Source organism: Antennarius striatus, chromosome 17 (assembly GCF_040054535.1).
Source record: "Antennarius striatus isolate MH-2024 chromosome 17, ASM4005453v1, whole genome shotgun sequence".
In the NCBI taxonomy this organism is placed as follows: domain Eukaryota; kingdom Metazoa; phylum Chordata; class Actinopteri; order Lophiiformes; family Antennariidae; genus Antennarius; species Antennarius striatus.
In genome coordinates, this window is record NC_090792.1 from 9308445 (window position 1) to 9330073 (window position 21629).

The 21629-nt window shown below is 42.9% G+C and overlaps 1 protein-coding gene across 1 annotated transcript in view; it reads left to right on the top strand.

The window, feature by feature from the left end:
- Nucleotides 1-18235: 18235 nt before the first annotated feature.
- Nucleotides 18236-21629, top strand: part of crim1 (cysteine rich transmembrane BMP regulator 1 (chordin-like)) — a 32770-nt gene continuing 29376 nt past the window's right edge. Inside the window, exon 1 of the mRNA XM_068339713.1 lies at nt 18236-18902. Within this exon, the coding sequence (XP_068195814.1) occupies nt 18605-18902 (298 nt within the window). The 5' untranslated portion in view covers nt 18236-18604. The remainder of the gene's footprint in view (nt 18903-21629) is intronic.

The window sequence follows — 21629 nt, forward strand, 5'->3', positions numbered from 1 at the left end:
AGAATAGTGCAATCAATGCCACATGCCACGAGGAACGAGTACATGCAGAGGGGGAATCCATCAAACCTCTGTGACAAGAAGTCTTAAAGTCGTGTTTCTCTCCTGATACGGGGTTACTTAGCATGAACAGTCAAGTGTGCACCGAAAAATAAATCCAAAATCAAAAGAAAAGCAGAGCAGGGAGAGGCAATTAAAACCATGTGTTTGGTTGAGGGTGCCAAGAAGGAGAGATCGCATTATGATTTTGCAAAGCCTAACACTCAAGGTTTCAATCAAGGGGAGATGTGACAAATAATTAAAGCTCAAGGAATAGAGAGGGGATAGGGTGGGGGATGGTGGTAGTGGGGGTAGTGGGGTGGGTGGTGGGGGGCAGCTGGCAAGCTTTGGTCATGGGGATGTAGAAATACAGTTTTACATCCCCAGCTGTTTTATAGTGCCATTTAATAGAGAGCAGGTGCAAGACTATCCAAATCTCCCATTGCTAGTAAAATCACATCAGACTTAATTGCACAACCAGTCTGTGTGACAAGGGGGGAGTCAAAACTGGTCCCAGTAGCAACTGGAGACAGTGAGCATGGAGGCCACTGCCGCAGGTGACTCACAGACCTGTCTGTAGCTTAGCCTAAAGTTAGCCTCTTATCCTGACATCCTAGCTGCAACAGGGACGTGTGCAATTGAATGTCCTTCCTCAATTTCATACACAAAGCGCATGTGTGTGTACCTCCTCACACACAGCAGCGTGCAGCAGAGAGGAAGGCAGTCGGTCTCACGCAAGGAGCTGTGATTGTGTCAGCGCATCGGGCGTCCTGCCAAAAGGGAGGGAGGGAGGGGGGGGGGTGAAAAAGTTTAGGTGGGGGAGGGGCCCACAGGTGCTGAGCCTTAAGCCTGAGGGGGAGAAGTGGGAGGCATGAAAACCAGGGAGAGGCAAGTGTATGCATTAGAAAAAGAGGAGAAGGAAGAGGGGGGGGGGGGCAGGTCCCCTCTGAATCTCCTTTTCTGGATTCTGCAAGCGAAAATGGGCAAATGAGGGCTAGTGCACGTTTTTATAACTCCATAACCACAAACTGCCTCCAACAAGACATGGAGGCCAATGCACGACAAGGCCCCCGACAGAAGAGGTTAGAAGGGAATAGCGTGACATCCAAATGTGTCAATAAAATGAACTGAGGCCTTTCTCTAAAGATATCCGAGCCATGACATATGCTCGCCCGCCGCATGATAAATGCTTTCCATTAGCTGTTCCAAACTGCGCAAGAGAAGCAGGACTGATTCTCTGCATGAAAACGAGTCTGTTTTGAAATACAACGTGCGAAGATTACTTTTAATTTGACTTTCTTGAACTGGCTTTCCCTTGCGTCTCTGTCCTCCTCCTAACTACACACACATGCAGAGACATTAAATTAGCTCCTTTCAAACGGAACGACAGAGGAGGGGGAAAAAAACATGCTGCTAGATTGTATTTGCTCAGCAGAATTTAATATGAGCGCACTGGAGGTGCTTTTCTTCTGAGGCCAATTCCCTGGAGACACATCCATCTCTGGGAGAAGGTTGGGAGGACAAAGGGATGGGGGGGGGGGAGATGCCCCCAAGGCTCAACCCAGGGTGCTTGAACACACACACAAATACACACCGAGCACCATCATGTGCAGATATCAACAGTTGCAAGCACACACAGGCACACACAGATGCATTTATTCACACAAACGCACTGCTCAGACAGCGATCGCCTTGTCTGACAACAACTACAGACTTGGTCAAACAGAAGAAGGAGGAGGGAGAAGGGACTCCGATAGAAAGGGAGTTGAAAGGGACACAGAGAGGTAGAGAAGTACGAAGTAAATAGATGGACTGTGAGGAGAGAATAAGGAAGAGGGTGACAGTAGTAATGTCGTGACGGCGCTCTCAGGCCAACAAAACACAGTCCTGCCGGGCAGGCGGCTTTGCGCTGCATTTTTGCCTAAACACCTCACTCACTTAGCATCTGTCTGTCAGACAGATCAGATAACAACGGGATGCATTCTGTGAAATATTAAAGAAAGATCAGATCTAGCAAATAGAAACCATAAACTCCGAAAACAGACGCAACTTCAAATCCAACTATCAAAACCAACTGCAACCTATTAGGCAAATGCAATATTCAGTTTAGAGAAATGGGTAATTGCGTTTTGGGTAGTGGGTATAAAAAGTCATGTAATCTCTCTGGTGCGAACCCCTTTGAGGATTCATGCCCTGGAATAGCCCCGAGCTTTGCTGAGTTCATTTCCTGTTCCTGGCGGAGGCAATGAGGGATAATAAGCTCTACGCTACGTTAACTGCTCTCAGTAATTTGGTCACACAACCTCACTAATACTGCAATCAGAGGAGAGTTAGAGGTAGAGGGTAAACTAGAACCGTCTCTCCCAATCCACCCGCCTGTGTGACGGATTAGACGGATGCAGAGCGTTCTTCAGGGAGAACTTCGTTGAAAATGTGTCATCGCCACCGCAAAATGTGATGAACCCATAACATGATCAGTCGTGGTTCTCACTCTCAAGTGTCGGCGATGGCGAACCACTCCAATGTGATGTAGTGCTGCATAGACAGCCAGTCAGACAGAACAGCAACAACCGCCTGAGGAATATTGGCATGATGGGATGTTCTCGACAGACACTTGAAAAAAGAGATTGTATTTCTGCCAAAGGCGACTCTGCAGTGATGTCAGACAATTATGATGGCATAAGAACAATGGAGAGGAGAACGCCTTGTTAGCCATCAAACCTTGTGTCCAATAAAATCACACTCCCTCTCTCTCTTTTTTTTTTGTTTTCCTGAACAATAACAACAAGCTATAAAATGTGCAAGAGTGCTGAGCGTGTTAAATAAAACACACACCAGAAAGTGTTACACACACGCTAATAAAACTGAGGATGTGAGCGATTCCTATTAAAATCCTGCAGCTTGAACCAAACTTAGATATGATTGCTACCGTAGCTGCATTCATGCCCACCCCCCCACCACCACCCCCCCCCGCCTCACCCCAAGATCTCCCGCAAATCATAAACAGATCCTCAGCTTTTCCACACAAACGTGGGTGCTGCCTGGGTCACATTTACCCCAGCCTGATGGCAGATACCCATGACCAAACTTATTACACACTTACCCAATTACTTAGTGGGAGTGAACAGGCGGAGGGGGGGGGGGGAGCACACACACTACGCACACACAAGAATGGCATGCACGCAGGGTTAGCGGGAGGCTATAGGGGTCGTCAAGTGCGAAGCGAGTGTGAGCTGATATTGACAAAGTGCATTGAGTTATATCCAGGCTGCCCCCCCCCCTCATCTCACTCCCCTCTTCCAGCTGGCTAAGGGCTGCATCACAGGTGCCACACTGGATCACGACCCGGGCCTCCTCCCTCCACCGCCAGAGCACGTCGCTTTCCAGTCGGAGCGAGCCAACAGGTGCAGTAGGTTAGGCTGCAAGCCCCAACATGTGAGGAAACAGACTGTTATTGTGGGCCTTCCTTCCATCATCTCATATCCTTTTTTTTCTGCACCTCTTCTTTTCCCTACAGCCCTGGGGAGCAATAGAGGGTCCAACCTGAACGTGTAACCTGAGTGCAGCTCCTCTGCATTGTGCAAGGATGTTGAAAAGAGGAGAGAAGCAGTGAAGGATATGTGGAACATACAGAGGAATAGACTTAGACTCGGTTGTGTGTGTTTGTGTGTGTGTGTGTGTGTGTGTGTGTGTGGAGGTATGTATCTGTTATCTTTTGATGCAGTAATTACTTAAAAAAAAACATATTCCTTATGCTATGACCAGCGCTGAATTAGACACACAACTGAATTAGAGGGTAATTCATCCATCTGTCAGCGTCTAACAACAGGGGGGAAAAAATGCACAAATGTAAGTAAAAGCTCACTCAGCTGTGCTCACATATAGAAATTTGATTAAGTTCAAACTGTTCTAAAAATCTAAACTAACGACCAGCATTCGCAGCAACTACTTTCTCTCTCCTGTATATTTGCAGAGGAAAACTTTGCAGCCTACTGCATTTCATTATGACAAATCCAGATGTGCTTCTTGGCTGCCGGTGAATGTCTTCAGCGGGATATGACACTGTTGGCCTCCGTGTACCGTGTGTAGACGGAGAAACGACACCTCGGGGCAAGTCTTTCTGCTCCCTCTCCCTCTCTCTCTCCACCATCTCTCCACTTTGCTGATCCCTCACTCTTTTGTCTCTCCGTCTCTCACCCTCCTCCACTTACTCACACTTTGCACCCTGTTGCCTGTCACACCTTGCATCTCTTGCACTTCTTTCAAGTTTTTTTTGTCCAGCTTCCTCTCTCTCTCTCTTTTTCTTTCACTCTGTGCCCCCCCCCCCCACACACACACACACTCTTCACTCTGCCACTCTTATCACATCATCTTGTAAAAGAGATGAGGTTGGGCTGACCAGCGACAGGTAGTCAGAGGGCATTTGGGAGTAGGCTCCAGAAAGTCTGCCCCCATACCTACTGACTCTCCTACACACACACACACACACACACACACACACACACACACACACACACACACACACACACACACACACACACACACGCGCGCGCGCGCACACACACACACACACACGTCAAAAGAGTTTTTCAGATCAGAAGTCAGTTATCACTGATGTTTGTTGAGCCACACATAATATAAAGTGCAGTGTTGCTTTGCAGATGAACAGCACACCTCAAGGCCGTAGCACCGACATTTACAGCCTCACACTACAAACACTGAATTTATCAGCTTCTTCTGTTCTGGGGATACACAAAATAACATAGAGCGAATGTTAAGGTCCGTCTAATTGCTGAAAGCATCACAGTCAAGTCTTGTTTTTCCAGACATCAGCTGCTCCTGAATCGAGCTCCACTGATGAAGGAGGTGGTAGATCGATCCGAGCTGGGAGGGTAGCAAGAGGAAAGTTTGTGGTGGAGTATATTGATTTTCTAAATAATGATGTTCATCATAGTTGATTTTCTGCAGACATCTCAGCCTTCACCCCAGTAGATACCTGTGGGATCACCAAATAGAACTTTCTCTGTCAGGTTATTCTGCATTCTTTTTTCTTTTTTTTTACCTGACTGAACAGCAGCGATCAGATTTCTTAGTTTGTTTTTTTTCCCTTTTGCCTTCTTTGACAACTGTATAATTCTGCCCTCTATGGACATATTTGTGAAATTGCAATATATATTTTGTCAAACAGGATGTGCCAACACATTTCACCACATCACTGATAGGTCTGAATTTAATTTCCTCTTGACAGAAGTAGTCCAGTTATTTCTTGTCACATAAAAATCATAAATCCATGTGGTCCTTGCATAATATTGAGAAAATAGATTCCAAAAGCACCGTGCATCAGAATCCACCTCCTCGAAGTCTTCTGTTGTGTCGCTGACCTCATCCAGACAGGTCAGCTGTCATGGCTGTTGTTGATCTGCACACTGAATTAGATGCAGGTGACAGGCCGCCGTCTAGACAAAGAGCAGACCCCTTCCTAGTATTGTTTGTTGCGGTTAGTGGTGGGAGAAAAACAGGAAGAGTGTGTGACTAAGCCAGTGAAAACCTTGGCTCAGAAGTAATACAGGCTTCCTGCCTTTAGATGTTAATTCTCACATATGAGTTGAATGGCAGGCCGGTAGAATTATCCTCGAACTGATGTGATGTGTGCTACAATGGGACCCTCATGTCACTTTCAAGTGCTGCTCCTACCCCACTGCGCTGCATGCATTCTACCACACGGTGGAAGCACCACGTTAAGTAAAACAGAAACAGTTCCCTCCATGTCCATGTCACTCAGCTTTTTTCTGTTTCAAAATTTTTATTGGGTCTCTCTCTTCAGAGCAGAGCAGTATTTACAGTATTGTCATACTAAGATGTTAAAAGATTAAAATCTGGAGATAACAAGTTTAAGTAGAAGAACACTCACTACATTGCACACCTTCTCCAAGACCCAACAGTCATTTTTAATTAATTAAAACGCTAATCCGAATTCCAAAAAGGCATCAAAATGTCTGCCCCAATGTGTTGTTTAAGTAGGTGGAATAAAAATTGTGGGTTCACTTCTTTATATGGATGTACTCTGTAAATCAGTGGTTCCAGTTTTGGGCAGTCTTCCATCAAGAATCCATCAGGTACTTTGTTGAATTTTTTATTTTTTTTTAAACTGAAAAAAATCTAATCTGGCAACACTGTTGGAATGAATTCAGGTATCCAACTTTTCCTGGATCAACTAGACAATCTAGTGGATTCGGTTTGACATGTGCCCCGCTGTTCTACGAAGCTAGTGAGGCAAGCCATACCATTCCTTCCTCCACCAAGACATAAAAGTCATCCTGTTTTTGACAAGTGTTCCATTTCTTTTATTACCAGTAATCGACAGTTAAATTAAAACATTGTATGATATGTTATTATCTGTGATCATGAAAACACAATTTTGTTCTTTAACTCAAACATTTTTTTTGGATCTTTTTTTAATGAAAACATTTAGTCAGTCCAAGGCTCTAGTAATGCTGCTGAAAAACCAACCAACCAATGTGTGTAATGTAATGTTCTTTGTAGCAGTAATAAGTAATTTGACAGAAAGCAGGTAAATGGGAATGAGGACAGATTTCCTACCTTACTCTGGGTCTTGCAATCATATGGGCATTGACAGGAATAGTATAAAAAATTAATTTGAGAAATGAGCTTCTGTTTATTGACTGTAAAATGAGAACACCTTAGACACTTTGCCTCATTTCTGGTCGTTTTTCAGAGCTAAGCTAGCTGACGACAGGTTCATATGAAACGGACAGACATAAATTACACTATTAATTAAAAAGCACCCCACATTGTTGAAGTATTTCTTATTTCCTTAAAAATCTTACAACAGCATGGCACCCCTTCAGAATAAAATTACACTGACGTTACTATAATAACCGTCACTACTAATCACTACTAATCATCCTTACCATTCGCTTGAAACGGTATTTCAAATATTTGTTTTATCTCTGACTTATATTTGATGTGACAGGTAAACATGAACATTATGAAGGCAGATACGTATTTATACAGCACATAACTTACACTCCCCCTTCATTTGACCTGCACCTACTTTCGTTTGACCCATTTCAGTATACAAGCATGCACATGCAGGGTCATGGCAATGATGTAAAGTTGTTGCTTCACTTTCATAAAAGTCAGAGGACAGCACATTTCTCACATTCTTGGTCTTGCCGCCTGTACTTCCTCCCACAAAGACAGGAGTAAATCTGTGTCCCAGACATAACATTAAGCAGTGATTATTTTCCCCTGGCAAGGTGGTTGTTTCACCTCAATGTTTGAGTAATGGCACTGTAATTATGTTAGAATTTACAGCTGAAACACAGGTTGTGGCGTTCCTCTGCCAGCTGGAGGTCTGCCTGTAAAGCTATCACCTTTACCTGAGAATCCTCCCCTCAACGTCCGCAGAAACAGCCAGAACCATCTATTTATGGTCACGGGTGAGTGGGTATAAATCCAGAGAGAGAGAGACAAAGAGGATGGAGGATCGATTACGGATGAGTTATAAGAAAAGAAAATGAATTATATTGTGAGAAGCCATATTAGCTTTGATAACATCCACTAAATGAAGGCTAGACTCCTCGAGTTTATATTGCTGAGTGAAAAAGTAACAAACAAAAAATAATCCTATGAAATGTCAGATGTGTAAAATAAGTTATTTGTTCTGACGTCTAATTCGGTAAAATAAGATACTGTATGTTTGTGTGTTTAGATTTTATTCATGTTAATCATTTCATAGCCAACAGCGATTATAATCATGTATAATCAAGGATACAGACGTGGTGCTGCTAACAAACAATGTTAATGTATATTTCTTAAATAAACGTATCTCCCCTTCTTCTCCTTTGGGCTTTTCCCTTCAGGGGTCGCCACAGCAAATCAGTTGCCTCCATCTAACCTTGTTTTCTGCATCCTCTTCTCTCACACCAACTACCTTCATATCCTCTTTGACTACATAAGCCTCCTCTTTGGTCTTAATAATCAGCAGAATTTAAGTGAATGATGTAATTAAGAATTTTCTTTTCTTTATCATTAATTAAACTCTGGAATATTATCTCATACTAGAATGATAGCAAAAATCAAAATGTGGGCACAGTCTCCAACCAATTAATCAGCCTCATCAGTCTTAGCTGAGTCATCAGCCGCCACCACCAGTATCTGAACTTATGAGAAAAAACCTACCAAGGTAAATCACCAGAATCACCAGAATGTATTCTCTTCTTGACTTTACTTGATCATATGTCAGTTCATTGTTCTTATTTTGTATCCCACAAACAAATTGTTTCAGTGAAGTCAAAGCTTCCCTGTCAGTGATTCATCCAGCTAATTTCAACAACAACAACAACAACAACAACAACAACAACAACAACAACAACAACAACAACAACAAAAGCTTCAGGTGAACTCATTGTGGGGTCATCTGAAGTGTTTAGCTCAGGTGACCTCAAAATGAGTTCACCTGAAGTAGCATGTTTTTAGCTCAGAAGTTTGTAGGCATGAGGAATCTAAAATGACAGTGAATACTGAACACATATAGGGTTCATTAATGTTTAGTGGTTATTGGACATGTAAATAAGTACATTTTTAAAAATGTTTTAACAACACCATAGTAATGTGATTGAAACTACTTTATATACCGTATGTAAGATGGAAAGTCTCCTCCATGTCTGCGTTGGTTTCTGAAGAACTACAGGTAGTCCTTAACCTACCAACACGATTGGTTCCAAGAGGTTGTTCGTAAGTGGAATTGTTAGTTATCATTTTTCAATCTATAATCACCATTTGAGGTCATTTAAATGCCAATACTACTCCAAATATGGAGGCACTATTTCCTAAGATTTAACAGAATCAATTACAGGACATAAAAACAACACAGAATAGGATAAAATATGGTAAAGGTCTTTTCAAGTTAAGTTGTTCTGGATTATACGTCGGTTTAAAAAAAACAAAAAACAAAGGTGCGAAGTCTGATGCTCTGAGATGCTCACAGAGGCAACACTGAACCAAAACAAGTTAAGCAGGTGGTCTGCTGGTACAATTAATCACACAGCAAGACATAATATTCATCATCACAAGTAGTGAGGTTGAAGAAAACACACACAGATTTTAATACTAGTCAGTTTCAGTTTGTCTGCTTCACATCATGAAGTAGTTGTTAGCCTCGCCCGCCACTCATTACATTAACAATAAACCTCCTAGCCCACTTATTCAACAGGCTCAGTGATCTATTTATGAAAAGAAAGATTACACTGACCAGGTGTTGTGGGAATGGGACACAATGGTTCTTTTAAGCTTCAATCCACTGAGGAATTCACCATCATCTCTTAGATTTGCAGATTAAAACTTCTGAGAGGTCCACTTATGGTTTCACCGGAGCGCGACAGGGGTGAGCCTGTATACCACTTATATTTGTCAAGCAAGCCGTTCGCTCCACATGGTCACAGGATCTCTCAGGAGAAGTAGAGGGAGGGCGAGCGAGAGGCCCAGAGCTGGGCATAATCTGCAGATAGAGAATTTGAGCCATGACTATCAGAATGGTGGGGTAAATCACAATTACTCTGGATGCCAATCAAGTTCAGTAATATCTAAGTATCATTATACTTTTAGAAAGTTTTGCTGTAATGGGGATCAGCAAAGTAAGTAACCATTTGTTCTTGACTGACAACCCCTCAAATGATAAAGTATTCAAACAGAATTACTTGGAGACACAACGTGAATATGGGATTTGCAGTTTCTTTATTACACTTTTTGTACTCTACAGCTGTGATGGATGGGTGATGGCAACAAGTTCCAAGTAGAGGCAAAAGAAAAAGCCACACAGAAGAGAAGCCATAGAAACAGGAGGTCTACATGGATAAAGATGCAGTGTTCTGTGTTCCGCATTGATCTCCAGTGAGATGAGTTATTCTGACTTCCCTGATTTTGTTCCCAACTCTTGCCACAGAAGTCCAAATAAATGAACGCTGCAAGATGAGAAACAAGAGCCTATATGAGTCCCTCTGGATGGCAGTCATGGAAAAGAAAAGTAATCAGATCTGTTGATTATTGCCTCAATATGCTTACAGCTGTCTGTTTCAGAAGAAAATCGTAGCTTATTGGCCTATTTTCTAGAACATTTTGAAACTTGTTTGTCAGTACGCCTTGCTATTTACCCCCACAGCTTGGCCTCCATCAGCAAAGCAAGGCCCAGTACAACAGCATGCGCCAACAGATAAGTTAAGCAAGACTGATAACCGGTACTGCACACAGATCCTTGAGGTCAGCGCTGGAGCTGAGTTGGGGTACTTGTAATCAGGTGTGCCACACGCCGCCCAGTCAACATGCACTTAGGGCCCCATAACACATTCTATATTCCTCCCCATGCCACCGTCAGCCTTGTGGTGCTGCAGCCAGGTTAGATTTCATCCATACTATCATTGCTGCCTGTCTTCATTCCAAAAACACATCTTTACCACTTGATGCCTCCATGGCGTTGAGGTGTGAATCTGTGCAGTGGATAAACAAGAGGCAGCCAGAGATAATTATAAAAAGAGTTAATCCAATATCTGAAAGCTTATTCTTAAACGCATTTTGTCACACATATTCACGCACACAGAATATCCAACACTTCACAAGTTCTTAACAATCCCACCAGGGACTTCAGTGTAGGAGACTGAGAAGCTGGAGTTCCTATTTCTGTATTTGAGCTCAATGACTCAGACCATCACCGGCAAACAAACACTAATGCTGTTCAAGCCTTCTAAAATGTATTTTACTGCCTCACCTTTTCCCCGTGTTACTTCTGCTCAGAGACTCACGTACACATAGTGCAGCAGATTGTGCTGTTTTGTTGTGGATATGACACTCCAACAAATCTAATTTGTTTCAGCCTCATTTAGCCCTTTGCCTAAATTTAGGCATGGATAGTTTCAAAGTGGTGTTAAATGGATTGTAAAATGCCCCGCTCATGAGTCCATAAAATATTCATGCAGATAATTATTATTATGGATGGAGAGAAACCAAGAAGATGCTAAAGGTGACCTTTCAGTTTGTCAAAGATAAACTCCTAGTCCAGGATTTCAAAGCCCATCACCCATTCAGAGGTCATTATTGCAGGACCATGATCTCTGGATGGGAGACTGAGTAATCCAAGGATCTTCACTGATCTCTTGTCAACCTGCAGTGGGTGTCTGGCCAGCGGTCAGCCAGTCGTTTCATTTGACAAGAGCTTTGAAAGGAAGGAGGAGAGGGGGTTAGAGGGAGAGGCAGAGCACAAGAGCTGAGTTGTGTTGCAAGGGTTGATTATGCGTGCTGTGTGGCTGGTTTCCTGGATGTTGTGTTTGTGTTGGAGCGGATGGCTTCAGGCAGATGTTGCAAATGAAGGAGGTGTTGTTGTGTATCGGCTTGGTGGGGAAAACTGTCCCTGATCTGAGTGGTGTTTGAAGAGGAAATGTTTCCACATGACATTAAATAAAAGAAAAAAACAATATTAGATCCCAATTCACATCTAAATATGTGATCTCTATTATTACTTGTGTTACTACCCCAGTTATCTTAACACATGAAGTGGGAAATGAAACGTATATCCATTGCTCTTTTTTCACGTCAAAATTTGTTGTACTCGGGTTTCAGTTTGGCGAGCAATGGAGTAGGCAGCAAATCGGAAGGGCTCTGTCATCACCAATTTTAATTTGATATATTTATAGTGTTACTTGCTCGTTTGGAACCTGGTGAACTGACTGTCGAAAGTACACGAGCAGCTGCAGTCAAAGGTGGATGACCTCAGAAACAGGTCCAGGAGGTGCAATATTCGTATCATAGGGCTACCAGAGGGAATCAAGGTCATCAAATCGACCTCTTTCACTGAATCTTTCCTGGGAGAAGTCTTCGGCCCTGATGCTTTTTTGCGTACCCCAACCATAGACGGAGCACACAGGCTGGCCATCCGGAGAAGATCCGACTATTTATTGCCTGCATCCAACACTTTCAGGTGAAGCAACACATCCTGCAGCTTTCTCATGAAAGGGCTCTCTGGCCTTCAGGGGCAACACGATTTACATCTACCCAGATTGCAGTGCCGAGGTGTCCAAGAGGATAGTCGCATTCGCTCCAATAAAAGTTGAGCACGCGCTTCCCTGCTGATGGATCCAGGCACGAATTCAACACCTCCGCGGAAGCCACCACATTTTTGGAGAATACACAACTACCTGAGTGAAGCCACTACAAAGACATTGGAAAACAGAGTCATATCCCTCTCTTCTCTCTTTGTACCCTGCTGGGTCATTTGGTGAGTGAACTGAAACCATTGATTTAATGAAGACGCCCGATGTCTAAACACTGAGCAATTAACCCAATAACGAAGGCCTCTCTACGTTGCGTTACTTTGTTTACTGTATTTGTTTATCTATAAATTTTTATTGCTTTCCTTTTTTTTCCTTTTCTTTTCTTCTTTTGTCAACACGCACCCGTCAGACACGCACCACTACGCTGCCTCCAACCTTCACTATCAATTCATGTACTATCCCTTCTGAAAAACATGAGATCTCAATAAAAGGATGGGTAATCCCACCAAATTTATATCCAGGAATGTAAAAGGAGTCAACAACATAATCAAAGACAAAAAGTCATGTCTCACGTATAGCAGCTTAACGTGGATGTTGCATTTTTACAAGAAATGCACCTCTGCAATGCTAAAATTCTCAGCCTCAAAAAAGCTGAGTCGGCCAACTGTACCATTCTACATTCAATGCAAAAGCTTGAGGGACGCCATATTAATAAATAAAAACATTTCGTTTCACTCTCAGGAAGTCATTGGTGACCCTTAACTACCTTAACGGGTGCATTATAGTTGTAGGACAGCTTTTCGCCAACCCTGTAATCTTGGTAAATCTACATACACCAAACTGTGACGACCACAGTTTTCTTGAAAGAGTATTTCTGAGTATTCTGAAACTTGGTACTGGTTATCTTATAATAGGGGATTTTAATCTTGTACTGTATGTCACTCCCAACAGGTCTTCAACCAAAGCCCAGAATCTTATCAGGTCAGCCGAAGCTGTGAATGATTTCTGATGTTTGGAGATTTCAGTCTCCCCATACCCAAGCTTATTCATTTTTCTCCAATATACATCACACTGTTCACGGATAGATTACTTCCTGCTTGACAACAGGCTCTCACCCAAGATTACAACATGTTCCTTCACCAGTATTGTAATATCAGATCATAGTGTCCTTCATTTTGACCTAGACCTCCCAAACCGCCCTCCTCTAAGCAGGATTTGGAGACTTAACACAGCTCTAACATGTGCTGTCCCTCTGATGTACTCATTCCTGATCCTATCCATCCTGGTCACTCCCAAAGAGAACCTCAGCATCTTCATCTCTGCTACCTCCAGCTCTGTCTCCTGTCTTTTCTTCAGTGACACTGTCTCCAAACCAAACAACATCGCTGGTCCCACCACAGTTTTGTACACCTTTCCTTTCATTTTAGCTGAAACTCTTCTATCACACATCACACCTGACACTTTCCTCCACCCGTTCCATCCTGCCTGTACACGCTTCTTCACCTCTTTTCCAGACTCTCTATTGCTCTGGACTGTTGACCATAAGTACTTATAATCCTCCACCTTCTTGATCTCTTCTCCCTGTAACCTCACTCTTCCACTTGGGTCCCTCTCATTCACACACATGTACTCTGTCTTACTGCGGCTAACCTTCATTCCTCTCCTTTCCAGGACAAACCTCCACCTCTCTAGCTTCTCCTCTACCCCTTCCCTGCTCTCACTACAGATCACAATGTCATCTGCAAACGTCATAGTCCATGGAAATTCCTGTCTAACCTCGTCTGTCAGCCTGTCCATCACCATAGTGAACAAGAAGGGGCTCAGAGCTGATCCCTGATGATGTTATAGCCTACTCCTCTACACCTACAAAAGAAAAGAAAAGAAAAGAAAAGAAAAGAAAAGAAAAGAAAAGAAAAGAAAAGAAAAATGAAAAGAAAGCTGGAAGATATTTCTCAACAGTTATTGGACACTGACTTAAAATACGCTCAAACCCCCCACTCCAGATTTGTATAAAGACCGTTCAAGACTACAGACAGAATTTGACCTATTAACCACTGACGAGGTAACTCGTCTTATCATGAAGGCTAGGCACAACATTTACGAATTTGGTGACAAAGCAGTCAACCTACTAGCTTGCCTGCTAGCAGCCTGCAAACAACATGAGGTAGTAATTTCACTTGACACTGAAAAAGCTTTTGACTGGGTCGAGTGGACGCACCTACTCTTCACTCTTTGTAGGTTTGGCTTTGGAAATGAGTTCATCGCTTAGATCACTCTACTTTACTCCTCCCCCTTGGCATCAATAATCACTAATAATCCACGATCAACTTATTTCCCTTTGGGAAGGTGGACGAGACAAGGATGCCCCCTATCAACCCTACTTTTTGCAATCTCAATCTAACCTCTTGCATTTGCACTGGGACTTTGCAACGATATTAAAGGAATAGTTTAGAGTTTAGAATTCAAGTTTCCCTATATGCACATGACTTTCTTTTATACGTTTCTGATTTCGCTTCTTCTCGCCCTTCCATCTTAAACATTCTAAGACAGTTCGGAAAAATTTCAGGATACAAGTAAAATTTGCAGAAGATTGAAATGTTTTCCCTGAAAGCTGAGACGGATCCATCCTCTTCAAACCATTCCCCCTTCGAAACGGCCCAAAACAGATTTAAATACCTTGGGATTGTGGTTACCTGCACTTTGCCCATCACCTTTACAGAGAATTTCTCCAACCTCCTTGATAAATGTAAACAGGATATGAACAGATGAGCTTGTCAAGATGATAATTCCAAAATATTCCAATTTTAATCAAAAAATCTTTTCTCAAAACATTTGATAAAATCATTGTTTCTTTCATATGGGGGAACAAACACAGTCGTATTAGCAAGATTCACCTCCAGAAATTGAAGCATTCAGGAGGTTTGGCCCTTCAAAATTTTCTTTTCTACTACTGGGCATGCAACTTTCAAAAACTAATCCACTGGTTTGAGGACGAATCAAATACAGGGACACCAGACTAGGTGCAACTAGAACTCTCATCATGCCAATATAGCCTAAACTCAGTAATCTGTGATGCTTCCCCCCTCATTAGTAATGACTTGACTTCAAACACAATTATTAACAATTCTATAAAACTATGGGCTCAGTTTACAAAACATTTTGGAATTCAAAGTCCTTCCACCCTCTCCCCCATTAAGATGAATCGCATGTTTACCCCATCCAGTACGGATCCTACATTTACCCAGTGGTTTGACAGAGGCATTAAAGCAATTTGTAACCTATACATAGGAAATACATTTGCATCCTTTTCCCAACTCTCTCAAGCATACAGTTTGCCTAAGAACCACTTCTTTCGCTACCTTCAGATCAGATCTTTGTGCAAAAGACATTTCACCCTTTCCCAGATAAACCCGTTAAATCCAAAACAGACCATATCTTAGAGCTGAAATTAGACAGCAAAGGACTGATAACTCAGATCTATCGCCTCATTCAGCAAATTAACCCACCCTCCACTGAAAATTTAAGGAAGGCCTGGGATCACTGACCTTGGAGTAACTCTCAGAGATGGACAGTGGGCCTCTGTCTTGAACTTGAAACATACTTCATCTACATCTGCGAAACATAGTTTAATGAACTGAAAATCATACATAGAGCTCATTTTACCAAAGCAAGGTTGGCAGACTTATTTGAACCTGTATCCATCAAACCCTCAATGCAGAAACCAGCCTGTTGATTTAATCCCTATGTTTTGGCTGTGTCCAAAACATAGGAATTAAACATAGGGATGGGAAAAGTATTTTTAAAAGCCCTTAGTTAGATTTTTGGGACTCGTTTACACCCCAACCCAACCTGTGCCCTTTTTGGCCTCACACCTGAGGAATCCCAAGCTGCCTTACCTGCTAAAGCCCATGTTGTCATAGCTTTTATCACACTCCTTGCATGGCGCCTGATTCTCATTAAAGGAAAGCAGCACACTCCTCCATCTTTTTTCTCATTGGATTAAAGATGTCATGTAATTTTTGAAACTAGAAAAAATTAAAAACACACTCAAAGGGTCCTCCCAAACCTCCCTCAAGGTTTGGAGGCCTTTCCTTGACTATTACGACTCTGTACAAGAACCCCTAGACACTCAGTAGGAGCGACCTTTTGCATGACCTGTGGTGTGTGTATGTATGTGTGAGTGTATCTGTGTGTGTTCTTGCGTGCATGTGGACACACAACTCCTTCCTTTCCCCTTTAATTTATATTTTTGTAATTGCATTTTAATTTATTTATTTATTTATTTATTTATTTACTTACTTACTTTCTTACTTTATTTTAATTTATTTTTTATGTCACCTTGTGGGTTTGTGAGTGGGTATGGGACCCCGGCCTGCTGCTGAAATTGTGGAGGCCTGGATGGGAAAGGAGGGATGATTTCTGATATACGTGAGAAACAATGCACCCAATGTTTTGAAGTGACTTGGTGATTGTAATTGGCATGTGTATATACTATACCACTGTACAATTTCTTGAAAACAATTAAACATATTTACAAAAAAAAATGTTTAGTACTTTTTTTTTCAAACAGGACTCATTCCTCTAACTACTCATGACCAAAGGCCTGATGTAAGCACACAAACGCCGCTTCAACAAACATCCGAGAGACACCTGCACACACACAACTGACACAGATAAACACAAGTGAGCTCACTTTACACAAAGCTTTAACAGAAAAATAAAGCTGTGAAATGATATATGGCCCTGATAAAGCCTGACATGTTTGATTATAGGGCGACAGACCTCATGGCCGCATTGTTAGAGATAAAGAACAATTAAATTGCTGGTGACAAGAGCGGTACACATAAAGAATGATCTTAACAATACAGGGAGTGAATAGACTATCATGTAGCCCACACCTCTCATTTATGATGGGCAGGAGCAGCAAGACAGAAAAATATGAACCGCAACAAGAATTTATCTCTACTTTTTACGTACTGAACTTGACTTATTGACCGAGTATTGGTTGCAATTGATGATAGTATACCAGTCCAATTGTGTGCAGTCTGTCATGTTAATCGTGGATTACTGCAGTATCTTTGATGAATCCTTCAAACTAAAAGAGAGAGTAGGTATAAACATAAATAGACCCAACAGAGAAAAGACAACATTAGTCAATTAAAATAAGAGAACTTAAATAGGAAATAGAGAATCCTAAAATGGAACATAGATTTTAAATATAAATACAGTACTGTAATATGAAATAAGATTGAGGTAATCACAGGATCAATAGATTTATTCATTGTTTTAATATTGTTGGTAATTTATGTAATGTTTTGTCTGTCTGTTTCAAACCTAGTTATTTAAACATTTCCATATATTGGCCTATTTTTTTTGCTCCATCTGTTTACTTCTAACTGTTAGGAATCTTCAGATTGGCTTTGGCTTTCTGTTAACAGTGTAACGGTGTCTGACATGAGTGTCTCTAGCCTATCTCCTGCAATCATGGCAGCAATAAAGCATTTCTGCACACAAACGTCTGTCCTTTGTTTGGGGGCTGAACCCCCACAAAGGTCTGACATTAGAGCCACCCCTGGAGTTGAGCGCAAGCGGTACCCAAGACAGATGGATATTTAACTGAGCTACAGTCAATAAGGCATAATTGTGTGGTCATAAACATGTTGCTGCTGATTTCTTATCTACATTTGGACACTGCTATCTAATGTAAATCAGCACTACTTACAATATCTTCTTATACATATTTATTGACCTTTTGTTTCAGAACCCCCAGAGTCTAGGATCGCCACTGGTCATACTTTCATTTTCTTTGTTGGAGATTTACTGTGTGTAATATTACGACCTAAAGCAATGTTGAAAGATTGAATCATCCATGTTTTTTTTGTCCACCTTTTTTTTTTTTACGTTTCAAATAGTTTTCTGAACGACGTCCCATTTCTAACCGGCTGAAAGCGGTCAAATCACTAAAAGTACAGTGACGTACAGGAGTAAAGAAAAGCAACTCGCATCATTGCGCAACACAGAGAACGAAGATAAATCAGTTCCAAAACCGCCCTCCGTGGGCTCCGTGTGACTGGTCCGTGGTCTTGTCAGTCAGGGGTGGGGGGGTGGGGGTGCACCGTTAATTTCTATATGCCTGTATGTCATTAAGACTCCCTCAGTGCTCCCGCTCGGTGCTGTCAGCAGAGACGCGCACCAGAAGTCCCCCACAGCGTCTGTCTGGGACCTCAGCGTGTTCCTCATCAGTCGAGACGCGCGTCTACCTGCCGACGCTGATCCCGCTTTATATACCGCTGTCACTTCAACGCACCTCTGTTTTGCGGTATTTCGGCTCTTGAGCGGTTGCTGCTGTGCGCTACCAGAACCAAGCGCGCCTGAGGGAAGACTTCTCACACAACTTTAAGGGGGGGGGGGAAGCTTTTGTGGCTTTCAAGTGGCGAGTTAATGTGGTTCGGCATCTAACACGAAGGACATTTATCCGGAAACTTAAGGAAGTCTTTTCAAACATGTTCAGCCAGTGCTCCGTTGTCTTATTGAATGTCCTTTTTGTGGTTCGGGCGCTCTGGGCTCATGAGTGCACGCCGTGTAACCTCCGGACGTGTCCAGTCAAAGCCCCGCACGGCTGCGAGAGCGGCCGGACCGTGGCCAGGGATCCGTGCGGGTGTTGTGACCAGTGCGCACGGCTGGAGTGGGAGCCCTGCGGCGGACAGGACTGGGCGCACGGCTACTGCGCCCTGGGGCTGACCTGCGCTTCTTTCAACACAACAGGAGCAGCCCAAATACCGGAAATTGGAGTCTGTAAAGGTGAGTTTTTTACTTTATGCATCACAGAACTTGTGACAGTATTAGGTTTGACAAAATCTAAAGTTATTGAACAGTGCAACTGAAGAACAGTAGGTGTGAATTCTTTCGCTGTGTAATGATCCTCTTCCTTGAAGAGGCTGGAGGACATCATTATTCAGATGTCAGTGGGGTCCTGACTGCAGTGGCTGTGTCAGGGTTTGCCAGGACTGAGCGGCTTTGACCGCCAGTAGAGGAGTCATGTTCAGCTGCTCTTTTCCAAAGCTTCATTTACTCTCTACTCAGAAGCAAGACTATGGCTGGTGGCAGAGATTTGGCACCAGGTTACCTTTCACAGTTAAGAGGTTCTGTTGTCTTCCCTTTGCATCCCAAAGAGGCGTTTATAACATATTATTATAACATAATTTGTTGTAAATATATAGTTAATGCAGTTCATACAAAAATGTGTAAGCACAAAGGTGTGACCTAAGAATGAGGATTGTGCTTTTAGACTTGAATATACTGTTATTTAATAAATCAGCTGCCTGTTTCCAGGCTCTATTGTTTACATCAGGGGCTTTATTGTCTCAGTTTGCTCCTCTCTTTCAACGTCCTGTGAATTCACAGTGCCTCACTGTTCAGGCTATTAGATCATGGATGTGTTTGTTTTACGCACAATTTGAGCAACCGTCTGGGCCTCAAAGAAATGAATGGCTGTCAGGTTCCTCTCAATGGCTGCAATGAGGGAGTAAGTAGCAATAGCCTTCCCCTGAGGAACAAATAACGATGGGGAGGACCTCCCAGCCTCTTCACCTGCACTGTGTTAAGTGTTTTTGAATGATTGAAATTGACTGACAGGACTGTAGGAGAGAGTAAGCAGCGCTCAGTGGGTTTCTGGATCCGCTGACCCTGCTCACCTATCATCCCTCTGTGGGGTGGTCCATGTCAGGATGTCACAAGGGCTTTCCAAGGGTCTCAAGACCTAAGCCATCCCAAGAGACTCAGTTGCTGATTGTGCCTTGTGTACAGGTTAGGTTGGTGTCTGGAGGACATCTCTACAAATGAACAGCTTCGGAAGGAGTGGGAGACCTAATGACTCCTCTGATTGAGTTGTGCCCCTGTTCCTGTGGCTGCAGGACCTCAGAGTATGCTACTGACCCCTAAATTAGACGCACACACACACACAGACATGCAAGCACGCACGCACGCACACGCACACACACACACACACACACACAGACACACAAATACAACCTCAGTCTCCCAGAGGGTCTCTGTGGGGGTAAATCAACACCTCCCAGTGTGTTTTCAGGGGCCACAGTAGGCAGGCTGGTGGAGGCTGATCCCAGATTTCCCTCCTCAAGCTGAAAGAGTCTTAAAGTGATTAAACCCGCAATCAGGAGTAGGGGGTAAATGTTTCCGCTTTCTGATCCCCTGCTTTTTCTGCTCACACTTTTGATTTTCTGGGTGGCCATAATCTATTAGCAGGGAGAGGCAACCACTTTACAGCATGAGTGACATTATACGAGAGCCATGGTGATGCATCATCACTTAGGTTTGCGGTACGGTTATGTGTTCAGGCGTCACTCCCATTAGATCTAATTTATTCCAGTGGTATAATAAAAACGATTGCACGCACGCAAGAAAAGGTTATGACTTTCCACAAACAGTACCTGGGATATTAAAATCATTTAGTCTCATGGGTGGAGTTTGGTATTTACTGGAGTTGACAGACGTACCTTAAAGACTAATGAGATGTTGCAGCTTCAGGCTGCAGGTTGAGTCCATCTTGCGAGGAAAGGACATTATTTCTCTTGGCATACGTCATCTTGGACGTTATCATATGTGGTTCATCAATCTACTCGTCAGCGAGGCAATATTCTGCGTTTGCAGCTGAATAAATTCAAGTTTTCATTGTATTTTTGCATCCTCTCACAGGCTTCCCCAAGCTGCCCAGGCACTTAACATACCACGTAACAGAATGTCTTTCTTGCAGGGACACTATGTCCACTGCACTCCTTCACATGTCGTCTACTTTTCCCTTCCTCTAGTATTATCTAATGTTTCAAAGACTTCCTTTTTAGCTCGCTATCAGCCAGAGGGCCTCTAGAGGTCAGCTTTCCCATCCTGGCCCTGTATGCCAAGACAAGCAGCCTCAGTGGCTGAGAGAGAAATCCCCTTGGGATAAAGTCATAGACCTTGGCTGGAGTCATGCCAGGACAGATAATAGATACCAAGACCAGAAAAAAGGTCAGACTAAATGGGGCTCCGACAGACCACCTCAGACCTTTGACCACCACCTCGTTTTCTATGGACTACATTTAGCTCCCCACGCAGACAGGCACCCCTGCAGCAACCACCTCAAAGGAAAGTAATACCCTCCCAGGCACAGAAAAGCCCTAGGATGGAAAAAATGTGGAGTTGAAGATCATTTTAGGGTGAAAGGAAATCACGTGGAATGGTTTGGTGCAGTTAATTGAAAAGGCTGCTTGTGCTCTACCTGTCTCACCAGTCGTCTGGGAGAGCTATTAACAACAAGGCTGACTCAGGTTAAGGGCACCACTACCTGAGAGGCAACTCTTCCATGGTTGCTCTTTAGTAAGTCATCCACACATCCAATCTTAAGTCTTCCCAAGATTTTCCTGTGCAGTGACAGTGATTCACTTCAACTCTAAAAGTTCTTATGGTAAGAGAGTGCCTTTAAAACCATTTTAACTTGTGTGGGAAATTCTGTTGTACATTAAAAGAGAT